Source organism: Coregonus lavaretus (assembly GCF_964263955.1).
Source record: "Coregonus lavaretus genome assembly, chromosome: 27".
Lineage (NCBI taxonomy): Eukaryota > Metazoa > Chordata > Actinopteri > Salmoniformes > Salmonidae > Coregonus > Coregonus lavaretus.
Genome location: NC_140014.1, coordinates 27429117 through 27446528, shown reverse-complemented (window position 1 = coordinate 27446528; position 17412 = coordinate 27429117). Strand labels below are relative to the sequence as shown.

At 50.0% G+C, this 17412-nt stretch overlaps 1 protein-coding gene across 2 annotated transcripts in view; it reads right to left on the bottom strand.

Moving 5' to 3' along the window:
* The window catches only part of LOC311102776 (phospholipase DDHD1-like), a 45068-nt gene that overhangs the window by 8217 nt on the left and 19439 nt on the right, over positions 1 to 17412 (bottom strand). For both annotated transcript variants that reach the window (XM_084144181.1, XM_084144182.1), the window contains 2 exons: positions 13690 to 13818; positions 12891 to 13038 (listed from right to left, as the gene is read on the bottom strand). In XM_084144181.1, the coding sequence (XP_084000307.1) occupies positions 12891 to 13038; positions 13690 to 13818 (277 nt within the window). The remainder of the gene's footprint in view (positions 1 to 12890; positions 13039 to 13689; positions 13819 to 17412) is intronic.

The following is a 17412-nucleotide window of genomic DNA, read 5'->3' as shown; positions in this document are numbered from 1 at the left end:
AGAGTCTGGGCTGGCCTGACTTGGTCTACTTTAGCTACCTGCTTAACGGCCCTAAGCCCCCGACAGAGAGAAGGAGAGAGAGACACAGCACGCTCTGTGTTACTGCATAGGGCCAACCTCAGGCCGTTCTGTTATTCCAGAACCTTCTAGGCTATATATACAGCACTAGAGAGCTATAAGTAGGTATGTCATCTGTCTGGGTACCTAGAATAGGCCTTACACAGTAGTAATAACACAGGAATACTCCGAATACTGCAAGTACAGTTTAATACACTGCATGACCAAAAGTATGTGGACAACTGCTCGTCGAACATCTCATTCCAAAATCATGGGCATTAATATGGAGTTGGTCCCCCCTTTGCAGCTTTAACAGCCTCCACTCTTCTGGGAAGGCTTTCCACTAGATGTTGGAACATTGCTGCGGGGACTTGCTTCCATTCAGCCACAAGAGCATTAGTGAGATCGGGCACTGATGTTGGGCGATTAGGCCTGGCTCGCAGTCGGCGTTCCAATTCATCCCAAAGGTGTTTGATGGGGTTGAGGTCAGGGCTCTGTGCAGGCCTGTCAAGTTCTTCCACACCGATCTCGACAAACCATTTCTGCTGAAAAATGAAATGGCCTTCCCCAAACTGAAGCACAGAATCGTCTTGAATGTCATTGTATGCCGTAGCGTTAAGATTTCCCTTCACTGGATCTAAAAAGGGGCCTAGCCCGAACCATGAAAAACAGCCCCAGACCATTATTCCTCCTCCACCAAACTTCACAGTTGGCACTATGCATTCGGACAGGTAGCGTTCTCCTGGCATCCTTCAAACCCAGATTCGTCCATCGGACTGCCAGATGGTGAAGCGTGATTCATCACTCCAGAGAACACCTTTCCACTGCTCCAGAGTCCAATGGTGGCGAGCTTTGCTCATGGTGATCTTAGGCGTGTGTGCAGCTGCTCGGCCATGGAAACTCATTTTATGAAGTTCCAGACTAACAGTTCTTCTGCTGACGTTGCTTCCAGAGGCAGTTTGGAACTCAGTTTGGAACCGAGGACAGATGATTTTTACACTCTTCAGCACTCAGCGGTCCCGTTCTGTGAGCTTGTGTGGCCTACCACTTCGCGGCTGAGCCGTTGTTGCTTCTAGACGTTTCCACTTCGCAATAACAGCACCTACAGTTGACCGGGGCAGCTCTAGCAGGGCACAAATTTGACGAACTGGCTTGTTGGAAATGTGGCGACGGTGCCACGTTGAAAGTCACTGAGCTCTTCAGTACGGGCCATTCTACTGCCAATGTTTCCTATGGAGATTGCATGGCTGTGTGCTCGATTTTATACACCTGTCAGCAACGGGTATGGCTGAAATAGCCAAATCCACTAACTTGAAGGGGTGTCCACATACGTTTGGCCATGTAGTATATCTGTTAGGGATGTAACGGTTCACCAAACCCACGGTTCGGTACGTATTGTGGTTTTGGGGTCACGGTTCAGTTTCAGGACAGCAGGAAAATTAAATGCCATTCACAATGTTCCTTGCATTGTCTGTTGTGACTGGATTGTTATGTTGGGCTTCTCAAGTTTCCACTCTGATGCTGTGTTATAATAATAATAATAATATGCCATTTAGCAGACGCTTTTATCCAAAGCGACTTACAGTCATGCGTGCATAATTTTTTTTTTTTTGTGTATGGGTGGTCCCGGGGATCGAACCCACTACCTTGGCGTTACAAGCCAAGGTATTTGTAACTATGTGGGAGGTCGTAAATACCACTTGGATGCATTCATGTGATTTGAACTTGTTGAGAAACGCTGATTGGCTAATGGCCAACAAGCTGTGTCAACCATAAACTAAAAGTTCAGATATCATGCTTGTAAACAAATTAGAGTAAAAAAAAAACACATTCATAGATTGCTTTTTATAAATAATGTTTTGTTATTACATTTAACTGTCGAAATTGCTGTTAGAGGCCATTTCCTTAGTAGGTGATGTCAGAGGTCAGCATGTGGGAGAAGTGGGTACTCGGGATGATAGACGAGTTTCCCCACTAGTATTAACCAGTTTGAGGGCCCTTCAAGTGGATTTTTCCCAGTCGTATGTGGTAAATTCCCACTTGGTTACGAACGCACCATGACACTGCCTCCTTCAGTGCCAGATGCGGATTCTCATAATGGGGGTGTGTCTGTGGCACATCTCCCACTCCGTGGAAAAGTGATGGGCTGTCATTGTTAAGGTGGCCAATTAATTGAAAACTTCGACTTTGGTTTGCTTATAATAAAACGGGTACTACCTGTTTGCTGAAATGGGTGAAAGAGGGAAGTTCATAACGTGGCTCAAGCACTTTCACAAGGTGCTAAAACCACCTATTCTCAACCACCGAGAATGGGCACATATCCGCGGCTATAAAACAAAGACTGTCAAAAATATAAACATAGCCTACCTATCGCTCTTGTAATTTCTTTGGCCTGGTCAGAATCAGCTGCCAAGGGCTGCTTGAATGCAGAGGGGAGACAATGTGTTGTTGTTTCTTTGCGTTTCAGTCTTGCTCTGATGGCAGGAATACTGGGGTGATGTCGACGTAAATGGGTCAACATGTTTGAGGTGTTGGCAGCTAGATAGGCTATTCTCGTTGAGCATGGCGACATACTATTAAAAAGTAAAAATCCACCCAAAAACTATTAGTCCATTGTTTTCAAGATATGTAACTTTCAAAATACAGAAATCACCCCTGTATGACGTTTTACATCATATACGCAGCATCATATAATGCAAAATGCATCATACAGGAATGATTTCTGTAGTTCGAAAGTTACATACAGTATCCTGAAAACTTGATTGCTGACAAGCAAAACATTTTGAAACCATGTCAACAATGGACTAATGAAACAAATACCAAAATATATTTTTTGGGGTGGAATTTTCCATTCAATTAATGTTTTATCCACAACTCTCTGTCCATCGCCATTGTAATCTACTGGGAAGCCAAAATGTTCCCAAACGGGAGATTAAACGATGGAGTATCCTCCAATTCTGGTTTATCAAATCGACCCCACCACTCGCCATTGTACAGAACTAGCTGGAGGACAGCTTGAAATGCGGCAATTATGATTATAATTTTGATTACAACGTGCGCGTAGGCTCCAGTTGTTTTAATGGAATAGCCTGAAAAGTTGTTTTCAGCTCAGATTTCCTCAAGAGGCATAGGCCTACAACGCAGCGTAGGCATGGCCTATAGGCCTGGTGTTTTTATTTTGTAAATATATATATTTCACAGTGCGAACCGAACCGAGGTCCCCATACCGAATGGTTCGGTACGAATATGTGTGCCGTTAACACCCCTGATATCTACGGACATGCAAGAAAATACGTAAATGCCAGCAGCATCTTATTTTGTATTGTTTGAAAAGGTCAACTCAAATGCAGCATCACCTCGATGACTCATAGAAAATACATTTATAAGAGTGTGAAATGCACTCCACTCAAAAAAATTATTACCAGGTATTTAACTGTTGTGCAAGTTGGGTCTTGTTCCCAGAGGGGGGTGTGTGTGTGTGTGTGTGTGTGTGTGTGTGTGTGTGTGTGTGTGTGTGTGTGTGTGTGTGTGTGTGTGTGTGTGTGTGTGTGTTTCGTGCCCTGTCATTATCAGTCCCGAACAGAGAGATCTTCTGGTCTCCTCACAGTAAACAAGTCAATTATCTCCCTATGAAAGGGTCCGTTCCAAAGGTCAGCCTTTTGAGAAAGTGGTGAGCGAACGAGGGAGAACACAAAATAATAGAGGGGGAGAGAGAGAGGATGTGGAGAGAGAGAGAGAGCGAGGACGTAGAGAGAGAGAGAGCGAGGACGTAGAGAGAGAGAGAGAGCGAGGACGTAGAGAGAGAGACGACGTGGAGAGGGAGGACGTGGAGAGAGAAGGAGAGGACGTGGAGAGAGAGAGAGGGGACGTGGAGAGAGAGAGAGAGGACGTAGAGAGAGGGAGAGAGGGGACATGGAGAGAGAGGGGACGTGGAGAGAGAGGGGACGTGGAGAGAGAGGGGACGTGGAGAGAGAGGGGACGTGGAGAGAGAGGGGACGTGGAGAGAGAGAGGACGTGGAGAGAGAGAGGACGTGGAGAGAGAGAGAGCGGGGACGTGGAGAGAGAGAGAGCGGGGACGTGGAGAGAGAGAGAGCGGGGACGTGGAGAGAGAGAGCGGGGACGTGGAGAGAGAGAGAGCGGGGATGTGGAGAGAGAGAGAGCGGGGACGTGGAGAGAGAGAGAGCGGGGACGTGGAGAGAGAGAGAGCGGGACGTGGAGAGAGAGAGCGGGACGTGGAGAGAGAGAGAGGGGACGTGGAGAGAGAGAGAGGGGACTATGCGAGAGAGGGGACGTGGAGAGAGAGAGGACGTGGAGAGAGAGAGGACGTGGAGAGAGAGAGGACGTGGAGAGAGAGAGAGGGGACATGGAGAGAGAGAGGGGACGTGGAGAGAGAGAGGACGTGGAGAGAGAGAGAGAGAGAGGACATGGAGAGAGAGAGAGAGCGGGGACGTGGAGAGAGCGGGGTTGTGGAGAGAGAGAATGTGGAGAGATCGAGGACGTGGAGAAAGAGAGAGGGGACGTGGAGAGAGAGAGAGAGAGGGGACGTGGAGAGAGAGAGAGAGAGGGGACGTGGAGAGAGAGGGGACATAGAGTGAGAGAGGACGTAGAGAGAGGGGACGTGGATAGAGAGAGAGGACGTGGAGAGAGAGGACGTGTAGAGAGAGCGCGAGGGGATGTGGAGAGAGAGAGAGAGCGAGGGGATGTGGAGAGAGAGAGCGAGAGAGAACGTGGAGAGAGAGAGAAACGTGGAGAGAGAGAGAGAACGTGGAGAGAGAACGTGGAGAGAGAGAGAGAGAGAGAGAACGTGGAGAGAGAGAGAGAGAACGTGGAGAGAGAGAGAGAACGTGGAGAGAGAGAGAGAGAACGTTGAGAGAGAACGCTGTGTGATTATGAGAGAGAGAGAACGTGGAGAGAGAGAGAGAGAACGTGGAGAGAGAGAGATAACGTGGAGAGAGAGAGCGAGAACGTGGAGAGAGAGAGATAACGTGGAGAGAGAGAGAGAGAACGTGGAGAGAGAGAGAGAGAGAGAGAGAACGTGGAGAGAGAGAGAGAACGTGGAGAGAGAGAGAGAACGTGGAGAGAGAGAGAGAGAACGTGGAGAGAGAGCGAGAGAGATAACGTGGAGAGAGAACGAGAACGTGGAGAGAGAGCGAGAGAACGTGGAGAGAGAGCGAGATAATGTGGAGAGAGAGAGAGGACGTGGAGAGAGAGAGAGAGGACGTGGAGAGAGAGGAAGTAGAGAGAGAGAGAGTGAGGACGTGGAGAGAGAGAGGGGACGTGGAGAGAGAGAGAGGACGTAGAGAGAGGGGACGTGGAGAGAGAGGGGACGTGGAGAGAGGGGACGTGGAGAGACAGGGGACGTGTAGAGAGAGAGGACGTGGAGAGAGAGAGAGAGGACGTGGAGAGAGAGAGCGAGGACGTGGAGAGAGAGAGCGGGGACGTGGAGAGAGAGAGAGGGGACGTGGAGAGAGAGAGCGGGGACGTGGAGAGAGAGAGCAGGGACGTGGAGAGAGAGAGAGCGGGGACGTGGAGAGAGAGAGAGCGGGGACGTGGAGAGAGAGAGAGCGGGGACGTGGAGAGAGCGGGGACGTGGAGAGAGAGAGAGAGGGGACGTGGAGAGAGAGAGAGAGAGAGAGAGGGGACTATGCGAGAGAGAGGACGTGGAGAGAGAGAGGATGTGGAGAGAGAGAGGACGTGGAGAGAGAGAGAGGGAGTGAGGGGACATGGAGAGAGAGGGGACGTGGAGAGAGAGAGGGAGTGAGGGGACATGGAGAGAGAGGGGACGTGGCGAGAGAGAGAGGACGTAGAGAGAGAGAGAGAGAGAGAGAGAGGACGTGGAGAGAGAGAGAGGACGTGGAGGGAGAGGACGTGGAGAGAGAGAGGACGTGGACAGAGAGAGAGAGGACGTGGAGAGAGAGAGAGCGGACGTGGAGAGAGAGAGAGAGCGGGGACGTGGAGAGAGAGAGGACGTGGAGAGAGAGAGAGAGCGGGGACGTGGAGAGAGAGAGAGAGCGGGGACGTGGAGAGAGAGAGAGAGCGGGGACGTGGAGAGAGAGAGAGCGGGGACGTGGAGAGAGAGAGAGCGGGGACGTGGAGAGAGAGAGAGCGGGGACGTGGAGAGAGAGAGAGCGGGGACGTGGAGAGAGCGGGGACGTGGAGAGAGCGGGGACGTGGAGAGAGAGAGAGGGGACGTGGAGAGAGAGAGGGGACTATGCGAGAGAGGGGACGTGGAGAGAGAGAGGACGTGGAGAGAGAGAGGACGTGGAGAGAGAGAGAGAGAGGACGTGGAGAGAGGGGACGTGGAGAGAGAGAGGACGTGGAGAGAGAGAGAGAGAGAGGACGTGGAGAGAGAGGACGTGGAGAGAGAGAGAGGACATTGAGAGAGAGAGAGGACGTGGAGAGAGAGAGGGAGTGAGGGGACATGGAGAGAGAGGGGACGTGGAGAGAGAGAGGACGTGGAGAGAGAGAGAGAGAGGACGTGGAGAGAGAGAGAGGATGTGGAGAGAGAGAGAGGACGTGGAGAGAGAGAGCGGGGACGTGGAGAGAGAGAGTGGGGACGTGGAGAGAGAGAGAGCGGGGACGTGGAGAGAGAGAGAGAGCGGGGACGTGGAGAGAGAGAGAGAGCGGGGACGTGGAGAGAGAGAGAGCGGGGACGTGGAGAGAGAGAGAGCGGGGACGTGGAGAGAGCGGGGACGTGGAGAGAGAGAGAGAGGGGACGTGGAGAGAGAGAGAGAGAGAGAGGGGACTATGCGAGAGAGAGGACGTGGAGAGAGAGAGGATGTGGAGAGAGAGAGGACGTGGAGAGAGAGAGAGGGAGTGAGGGGACATGGAGAGAGAGGGGACGTGGAGAGAGAGAGGGAGTGAGGGGACATGGAGAGAGAGGGGACGTGGCGAGAGAGAGAGGACGTAGAGAGAGAGAGAGAGAGAGAGAGAGAGAGAGAGGACGTGGAGGGAGAGGACGTGGAGAGAGAGAGGACGTGGACAGAGAGAGAGAGGACGTGGACAGAGAGAGAGAAGACGTGGAGAGAGAGAGAGCGGACGTGGAGAGAGAGAGAGAGCGGGGACGTGGAGAGAGAGAGGACGTGGAGAGAGAGAGAGCGGGGACGTGGAGAGAGAGAGAGCGGGGACGTGGAGAGAGAGAGAGCGGGGACGTGGAGAGAGAGAGAGCGGGGACGTGGAGAGAGAGAGAGCGGGGACGTGGAGAGAGAGAGAGCGGGGACGTGGAGAGAGAGAGGGGACTATGCGAGAGAGGGGACGTGGAGAGAGAGAGGACGTGGAGAGAGAGAGGGAGTGAGGGGACATGGAGAGAGGGGACGTGGAGAGAGAGAGGACGTGGAGAGAGAGAGAGAGAGGACGTGGAGAGAGAGGACGTGGAGAGAGAGAGAGGACATTGAGAGAGAGAGAGGACGTGGAGAGAGAGAGAGGGAGTGAGGGGACATGGAGAGAGAGGGGACGTGGAGAGAGAGAGGACGTGGAGAGAGAGAGAGAGAGGACGTGGAGAGAGAGAGAGGATGTGGAGAGAGAGAGAGGACGTGGAGAGAGAGAGCGGGGACGTGGAGAGAGAGAGTGGGGACGTGGAGAGAGAGAGAGCGGGGACGTGGAGAGAGAGAGAGAGCGGGGACGTGGAGAGAGAGAGAGCGGGGACGTGGAGAGAGAGAGAGCGGGGACGTGGAGAGAGAGAGAGCGGGGACGTGGAGAGAGAGAACGTGGAGAGATTGAGGACGTGGAGAAATAGAGAGTGGACGTGGAGAGAGAGAGAGAGGGGACTATGCGAGAGAGGGGACGTGGAGAGAGAGAGGGGACTATGCGAGAGAGGGGACGTGGAGAGAGAGAGGGGACGTAGAGTGAGAGAGGACGTAGAGAGAGGGGACGTGGATAGAGAGAGAGGACGTGGAGAGAGAGAGAGAGCGGGGACGTGGAGAGAGAGAGAGCGGGGACGTGGAGAGAGAGAGAGCGGGGACGTGGAGAGAGAGAGAGCGGGGACGTGGAGAGAGAGAGAGCGGGGACGTGGAGAGAGCGGGGACGTGGAGAGAGCGGGGACGTGGAGAGAGAGAGAGGGGACGTGGAGAGAGAGAGGGGACTATGCGAGAGAGGGGACGTGGAGAGAGAGAGGGGACGTAGAGTGAGAGAGGACGTAGAGAGAGGGGACGTGGATAGAGAGAGAGGACGTGGAGAGAGAGGACGTGTAGAGAGAGCGCGAGGGGACGTGGAGAGAGAGAGAGAGCGAGGGGATGTGGAGAGAGAGAGAGAGAGCGAGGGGATGTGGAGAGAGAGAGAGAGCGAGGGGATGTGGAGAGAGAGAGAGAGCGAGGGGATGTGGAGAGAGAGAGCGAGAGAGTACGTGGAGAGAGAGCAACGTGGAGAGAGAGAAACGTGGAGAGAGAGAAACGTGGAGAGAGAGAGAGAACGTGGAGAGAGAGAACGTGGAGCGGGAGAGAGATAACGTGGAGAGAGAGAGAACGTGGAGAGAGATAGAACGTGGAGAGAGATAGAACGTGGAGAGAGATAGAATGTGGAGAGAGAGCGAGAGAGAGAGAACGTGGAGAGAGAGAGAGAGGGAGCGAGAGAGAGAACGTGGAAGTGGAGAGAGCGAGGCGAGAGAAAGTGGAGAGAGAGCGAGCGAGAACGTGAGAGAGAGAGCGAGATAACGCGGAGAGAGAGCGAAGAGAACGTGGAGAGAGAGCGAGATAACGTGGAGAGAGAGAGAGAGAACGTGAGAGAGAGAGAACATGGAGAAGAGAGAGAGAGATGAGAGAGAGAGAGTGGAGAGAGAGAGAACGTGGAGAGAGAGAGAGAGAGAACGTGGAGAGAGAGAGAGAGAGAACGTGTGAGAGAGAGATGAGAGAGAACGTGGAGAGAGAGAGAGAGATGAGAGATGAAGAGAGAGAACGAGAGAGAGAGAAGTGGAGAGAGCGAGAGAGAGAGAGAACGTGGAGAGAGAGACGTGGAGAGAGAGAACGTGGAGAGAGAGAGAGAGAACGTGGAGAGAGAGAGAGAGAGAACGTGGAGAGTGAGAGAGAGAAGAGAGAGAGAGAGAGAGAATGTGGAGAGAGAGAGAGAGAGAACGTGAGAAGAGAGAGAGACGTGGAGAGAGAGAGAGAGAACGAGAGAGAGAGAGAGAGAACGTGGAGAGAGAGAGAGAGAGAACGTGGAGAGAGAGAGAGAACGTGGAGAGAGAGAGACGTGAGAGAGAGAGAGAACGTGGAGAGAGAGAGAACGTGGAGAGAGAGAGAGAACGTGGAGAGAGAGAGAACGGAGAGAGAGAGAGAGAGAGAACGTGGAGAGAGAGAACGTGGAGAGAGAGAGAGAGAACGTGAGAGAGAGAGAACGTGGAGAGAGAGAGAGAACGTGAGAGAAGGGAGAGAGAGAGACGTGGAGAGAGAGAGAGAACGTGGAGAGAGAGAGAGAGAGAGAGAGAACGTGGAGAGAGAGAGAGAACGTGGAGGAGAGAGAACGTGGAGAGAGAGAGACGGGAGAGAGAGAGAGAGAGAACGTGGAGAGAAGAGAGAGAGAGAGACGGGAGAGAGAGAGAGAACGTGGAGAGAGAGAGAGAACGTGGAGAGAGAGAGAGAACGTGGAGAGAGAGAGAGAGAGAGAGGAGAGAGAGAGAACGTGGAGAGAGAGAGAGAACGTGGAGAGAGAGAGAGAACGTGGAGAGAGAACGTGGAGAGAGAGAGAACGTGAGAGAGAGAGAGAACGTGGAGAGAGAGAGAACGTGGAGAGAGAGAGAGAACGTGGAGAGAGAGAACGTGGAGAGAGAGAGAACGTGGAGAGAGAGAGAGAGAGAGAGAACGTGGAGAGAGAGAGAACGTGGAGAGAGAGAGAGAGAGAGAACGTGGAGAGAGAGAGAGAGAGAGAACGTGGAGAGAGAGAGAGAGAGAGAGAGAGAACGTGGAGAGAGAGAGAGAGAGAGAGAGAGAACGTGGAGAGAGAGAGAGAGAGAGAGAGAGAGAGAGAGAGAGAGAGAGAGAGAGGAGAGAATGTGGAGAGAGAGAACGTGGAGAGAGAGAGAGAGAGAGAGAGAGAGAGAGAACGTGGAGAGAGAGAGAGAACGTGGAGAGAGAGAGGGAGAGAACGTGGAGAGAGAGGTGGTAGATAAGAGAAATGGATGAGGGGGACAATAAAAGATGGTAAGACAGATGGCAAGATGTGGACAGCAAAGAAAAGGTGCACACCTCCTCAGAAGAGAAATGTGTGGTGTGATTCATGTAACTGTGTGCCCAGGTGGAGGAAGAGAAACAATTGTGGAACCAATAGTGGATCAAGACCTAACAGCCTTATAATGACTGATAAAAGGCACTAATGAAACATTAATAAGGTCTATGATGACGTCTGGTTTTGGTGGCATTATTGGACTACTTGGAGCAGGCAGTCACAATACAAAACTCCTTAGCATGTCTTAATGATACACTTTGAATGGCCAGAGTGGAGGTAAGGACACCCATGGGTGTATATCCACTTACCTGTTCGGTTCAATTAGCAAAAGTTTCACACAATGCAGCTTTATTGTAACAGACTGATAAGAACTGATCCTGCATTCCTAAGATAGTATCTGGTGAACAAACATTATGATGGTGCAATCACGTCACAGATGAGCCCGACCAGTCCATGACATGTGAAAGAATGACACGAAATATGAGGGCCATCGATCAAATGACTAACCAATAAAGTCCGGGACATAGCCACATTAGACATAATTTGTGCACACACACGTGTGAACATGTTCTCGCACAGACTTACACATGCACACTTTCTGGTACATTCCATACCGAGTCTTCATGGGAAACCATTAACGCAGAACTGGCCAGTAAACTCTGTGTGTGTGTGTGTGTGTGTGTGTGTGTGTGTGTGTGTCTCTCTCAGTAGGCTGAGGCGTCATATACCCGGAGCTGTACGCTGAGTAAGACCATGATGTCCCCTGTGACATTCACACAGTTCCACTACAAAGCTCCAGTTATGTGTTTGTCATGGGTCCCTGCATGGCGCTCATCAGCAGACCGCAGTAGTTACATAATCACACAGTGTATCAAGCTGGCCCACACTATCTCCACAGTGGAAAGAATCAATATGTTATCAGAGCCATAGACATACAGATTTTAACACATGATCCTCCAAGATGTTTCCAGCACCATGTTGCCCAGTATGTATGTATGTATGCATGCATGTATACACACAGTGCATTCGCAAAGTATTCAGACCCCTTCTCAACATTTTGTACGTTACAGCCTTATTCTAAAATTGATTTTTAAAAATAAATAAAAACTCAAATCTACACACAATACCCCATAATGTACCTCATAATGACAAGGCGAAAACAGGTTTTTAGAAATGTTTGCTAATTAAAAACAAAAAAACAGAAATAGGTTATTTACGTAAGTATTCAGACACTTTGCTATGAGACTTGAAATTGAGCTCAGGTGCATCCTGCTTTTATTGATCATCCTTGAGATGTTTCTACAACTTGGAGTCCACCTGTGGTAAATTCAATTGATTGGACATGATTTGGAAAGGCACACACCTGTCTATATAAAGGTCCCACAGTTGACAGTGCATGTCAGAGCAAAAATCAAGCCACGAGGTCGAAGGAATTGTCCATACAGTTCCGAGACAGGATTGAATCGAGGCACAGATCTGGGGAAGGCTACAGAAAAATGTCTGCAGCATTGAAGGTCCCAAGAACACAGTGGCCTCCATCATTCTTAAATGGAAGAAGTTTGGAACCACCAAGACTCTTCCTAGAGCTGGCCGCAAGGCCAAACTCTGCAATCGAGAAGGGCCTTGGTCAGGGAGGTGACCAAGAACCCAATGGTCACTGACAGAGCTTCAGAGTTCCTCTGTGGAGATGGGGAAACCTTCCAGAAGGACAACCATCTCTGCAGCACTCCACCAATCAGGTCTTTATGGTAGAGTAGCCAGACGGAAGCCACTCCTCAGTAAAAAGGCACATGACAGCCCACTTGGAGTTTGCCAAAAGGCACCTAAAGGACTCTCAGACCATGAGAAACAAGATTCTCTGGTCTGACGAAACCAAGATTGAACTCTTTGGCCTGAATGCCAAGCGTCACATCTGGAGGAAACCTGACACAATCCCTACGGTGAAGTATGGTGGTGGCAGCATCATGCTGTGTGGATGTTTTCAGCGACAGGGACTGGGAGACTAGGCAGGATCGAGGGAAAGATGAACGGAGCAGAGAGATCCTTGATGAAAACCTGCTCCAGAGCTCTCAGGACCTGAGACAGGGCGAAGGTTCACCTTCCAACAGGACAACGACCCTAAGCACACAGCCAAGACAACGCAGGAGTGGCTTTGGGACAAGTCTCTGAATGTTCTTGAGGTCCAGCCAGAGCCCGGACTTGAACCCGATCGAACATCTCTGGAGAGACCTGAAAATAGCTGTGCAGCGACGCTCCCCATCCAACCTGACAGAGCTTGAGAGGATCTGCAGAGAAGAATGGGAGAAACTCCCCAAATACAGGTGTGCCAAGCTTGTAGCGTCATACCCAAGAAGACTCGAGGCTGTAATTGCTGCCAAAGGTCCTTCAACAAAGTACTGAGTTAAGGGTCTGAATACTTATGTAAATGTGATATTATTTTTTATTTACATTTGAAAACATTTTTAATATCCAGTTTTTGCTTTGTCATTATGGGGTGTTCTGTGTAGATTGATGAGGAAAAATAACAATTTAATACATTTTAGAATAAGGCTGTAATGTAACAAAATGTGGAAAAAGTCAAGGGGTCTGAATAGTTTCTGAATGCACAGTGCATTCGGAAAGTATTCAGACCCCTTGACTTTTTCCGGACGGACACACACACTAGAGAGTGCACTCACATGCCAGTGTTCTTGATGATGCGTCCCGTGTCCATCTTCTGTCCAATGCCGTGGACCACGAAGACAATGTGTGTGGTCTGGGGGGGCTTGTCCTCCAGTGAGGCCTCCTCCACGTAGCCCCGGTGGAGCCGCGTACCACTGCTGGAGGCTGGGTGTGGCGTGGAAGGGGAAATGGTCAGAAAAATCAGAAGCTCTCAACAGTAGGCGATTGCACATTGCCCAGATTTTGCCTAACAAACGCTTGTGTTTGTTGATTAATGTTGAATCATAATCACCTTGATTTAAGGAAAGCCTCAATCATGAGAAACATTCAATTTCACCCCCGCCACAATGAAATGACAGATCATATACTAGGCATAGATGGTGATGAACATCGTAGATCATCCTATATTTGAAAGGAGCATTGGGGTGACTGAGTTTACATGGGGCAGTAGGTGACTCTAGGCCTGCCGCTGTGTCGGTGGCTCAGGCTGCATGTGTGGCCCTGTTCAGAGCTTTCCTTGCCAACACTGCTCTACACACTAAGCCAATGGGATTTTCTGCTTGCTATCTGGCCAGCACAGCACTAAGGGGATTTCCAGCGGCCATGGGTTTGTGTGTCATTCAGAGATTGAGGTAACTCCGGCCAGATCCACCACTTAATCTTCACCAACTGGGGATGAAAATATGGAGCTTCTCCAATCCGGTCTCATCTCCACAAGTGGCCGAGGAGGTTGTGGCTAGCTAGGGGTTGACTTGGTATTGGGGTGGGGAAGGGGGGTGCAACAGAAGAGTGGTCAGTTAGCCAGTGACCTCTAACCTTTGGAGAAGCCCAGTTTCTGGGTAACAGTGCGGGCGATCTTGGAGGTGGTGGCATCGCTGTAGAGGTAGACCTCGTCCACACTGTGCCAGTCCACGTGGGTACGACTCAACTTCAGACTATGGACAGCTGCAGAGGAGGGAGGGAGGGCAGAATGGGGGAAGGAAAGAGGGAGGGCAGAATGGGGGAAGGAAAGAGGGAGGGAGGGATGGGGAAAGGAGGGAATGAGAGAGGGAAGTATGAAGGGAGAGATTAAGGAAGGGATGGAGAAAGAGGGAAGCATGTGAGGAAGAGGGAATGAGAAGTGAGAGCAAGCAGAAAAAGGAGGTGAGGAAAGATGAAGATGAACAAATGAAGGGGGAGAGAGAAAACACACTAATCAAAATTATGATTACAAACTCCTCATTTTGCATTCAACAAGGAGAAGGTTTGGTCTAGTCTAGCGCTCGATCAAATACAGACTAGCGCATTGATCTACAGAGAGTCACTAGAGAACCCGAAAATAACATATTGAAGAAGCACAGGTTCACAAAGTCTGCATATTTAAACTCTTACCCGCCCATTAATTCCTTGAGTGTCATTGACTACGTGTACAGTAGATAATGTGAGATACTACAGTACCACACAAGTCCCCAGTGGGTCTCTATGGTAAGCCCAATCTCCGATGTGGATGGGCTACACTCAGGCTGTGCAGATCATATCCTCGACAGATGACTATATTAGATTTCCGCCTTGTTATCTTAGTGGGCACACAGCAACAGGGCAAGTAAAACTGGAAATACGGCATGTATAGTCTAAACAGGGGGAGCGGAATTGGAAACGGTTAGCTGAAAACAAGAACGATAAATGAAACCAGTTGACTGGGGTGAGCCGGTCACATTGAGGTTTGAATGCCACTTCAGACAATGTACAGTACGTGAAGAGGTGACAGGTTACTTTGATATGGGTCCAACACACCAGTCACCAGACTGAACCCTGCAGTGCTTACAGCCAATCAGGAGGGATTAGAAGGGCAGTGTTTAAGAGTCCAGGGCAAAGGGATTCAAAGCAGAGATGGACATTAGTGGGACTTTCCCAAATACCTGTACTTGAGTTTGTGTAGGCCTAATCCTGGATGTGTCTTCTCAGGGAAGAGAAAGATGGAGACGGAGAGAGAGGATAGAAAGAGCAAGAGAGATGTGAGACATCAGAGCTTCCTCTGTTTGAATGTATTCTGTGACTGCCACCTTTACATTGTGTCAGGCTGGGAAGGAGAGACAGAGAAAGAAAGAGAAAGAGCGAAAGACAGACAAACAGACACAGAGACAGAGACAGAGACAGAAAGAGAGTAAGACAGAGAGAGTAAGACTGAGAGAAAGACAGAGAGCGAGAGCGAGAGCGAGAGAAAGACAGAGACTGACCAGGGGGCCACTTAGCATGAGTGTCAAGCTGGTATCACTGCCTTTCCAGAGTGCTCGCTTCCTCAGATCGTGTCCAGATCACTGCTGGTGCGGTAGCTTGTTAGTGCTCAGTAAACACTTAGCAGGTGTTCAGCAAACTCAACTAATGCACAGTCAGCTCAGTCCGATCTACAGAGCAGGGGCGATCGAAGCCTGAAATCACCTCTTCTTCCTCTTTCTCTCCATCCTACCACCTCCTAATAGGAGGCATCTGAGGATAGAGTTCCAGAATCAACAGGGGGAATAGAATAATATGCCATTTAGCAGACGCTTTTATCCAAAGCCACTTACAGTCATGTGTGCATACATTTTTACGTATGGGTGGTCCAGGGGATGGAACCCACTACCCTGGCGTTACAAGCGCCATGCTCTACCAATTGAGCTACAGAGGAAGTGTTTCTGTGAGTCACATGGTGGAGGAGTAAAGCAGGGCCTTCCAGTTCTAATTTCATCCACGTGGTGAGGACTGAGGAACAGTCATGGGTGCTCAGGTTGATCGGTCTCCATTCAGGGCCCCTCAGAGACCTAATGAGGGGAAAGTGATTCAGATCCAAAATGACAATGGAATGACAAGAAGAGGCTCAGGAGTCAACCAATGAAGAAGAAGCTGTGTTATAGTTGGTGAAACGTGTGGTAGTGGTTTTAGGCGGTAACCCATCAGGGATAAGAGAGGAGGGATGTGTAGAAGGGATGGAACTGAATCCCAACCAAGCAGCTTGACAAAAGTAAAAAGAAAAATCAATCCAGTCGATGGTCACGAGAATTGGAAAACCTGAGGGTAAAGATTTTAACATTGCAAAACTTTCCACCGGGTTAGAGTAGCACATTTTCATTTATCATTGGAAATCACTTGGGATAACAAGCATGCTTCACAACAAGTATCACACCAAGGTTGGGATCAATTCCACTTTCGATTCAGGAGGTGAATTTATATGGAATTGACAACAAAACACAGAGGCCGGGGGAGTACAGTAGGGAAAGACAGAACCTTACCACTTAGCCTACACCTACTATGTGTCCACTGTAAAACAGGATGTCTTTAGGAGGCAGGAGGTACTCAGTATTACCCATTAGCCAGCCATCATATAAATAAACAAGTCATGGCTGACTGGGTGGAGAATGAGGAAGGTGCTCATGTTGCCAAATGAGATGGGAACTGAGAATGATTGAGCCTCCTCGAGACAGCATCCTGTTTTACAGTGCAGCCCAGGCCAGGCCAGGCCAGGCCAAGGCAGAGCAGCGATAAGAAGGGAGGAGAGCCGGGATCAAAGCACACCAGAGGATCTAGCAGTCAACCACCGAGAGGTTAAGAAGTTTACATGGGAGGCTTCCCAACTATGCCCCGGAGAGCCAGGGAGGAAGAGGGAAAAGGAGAAAGAGTTGTAGATTGTCTCTAAATCTGTGCGAGAGACCAACAGCTAGAAATAGAGTGAGAGAGAAAGACATTAAAAAAGACAGAGAGAGAGCGAGAAAGACAGCCTCTTGTAGCTTTGTTCCCGAGGTAGGGAATTATACCACTAAACCTGGGCGAAGCTCCTTTCCTCAAATTAATTACTGAGTTGTGTTAAAACTGTTGGCTCAGCACTGTACTCTACTGTCTACTTTAATTGGCATGGGAGAGTTCCAGTTTGACATTTATGCGCAAGGCCTAACTACAGCCTGCCAAACATCTTAGCTGTGTTCCTAGTCTTTGAAAGTTTCCACACCACGTAGAGAGCCTCATAGAGAGTACACTACTCTGTGTTAGTTCACTAGGGTTGCGTTCATTAGGAACAAAAACAGCAGAGAACATTTTGTGCCTACTGAATGCAACCCAGGTCTTTCCAGGTTACCAGACTGTAACTTACTGCATGTGGATACTGGGGTTAGTTTAACTGAACTCTGCAGATAGTGCAGAAACTCCTATTGCTAGCGATAGAGGAGCAGTTATTCCATCCATAGAGGCAATGCTGGACCTTAGAGTGCAGACTGCAGTCTATGGGGACCCGAATGGCGACTCTGTTGCCTCTAAACAAGAGCTTTGTTCATTGTCTGATCACGCTGCTAGACGGAAGGAGAGGCGGAGAAGGGGATGATTTTTGGAGAACCAGCTTATTGACCTCAGATCCATCGTTTTCCTATTTGGATTTAGAGAGCCTGGAAGGATGTTACTAGCTAACTGACGCTCCACCTACTTAGCGCTACCTCCAATAACAGACAGACAGGAGCAAGATATGCAGGTATCCTCCAAAAGTCCAGAAAGTAGCTGCAGTAGTAATAGTAACAAACTCTGCATCACAGAAAG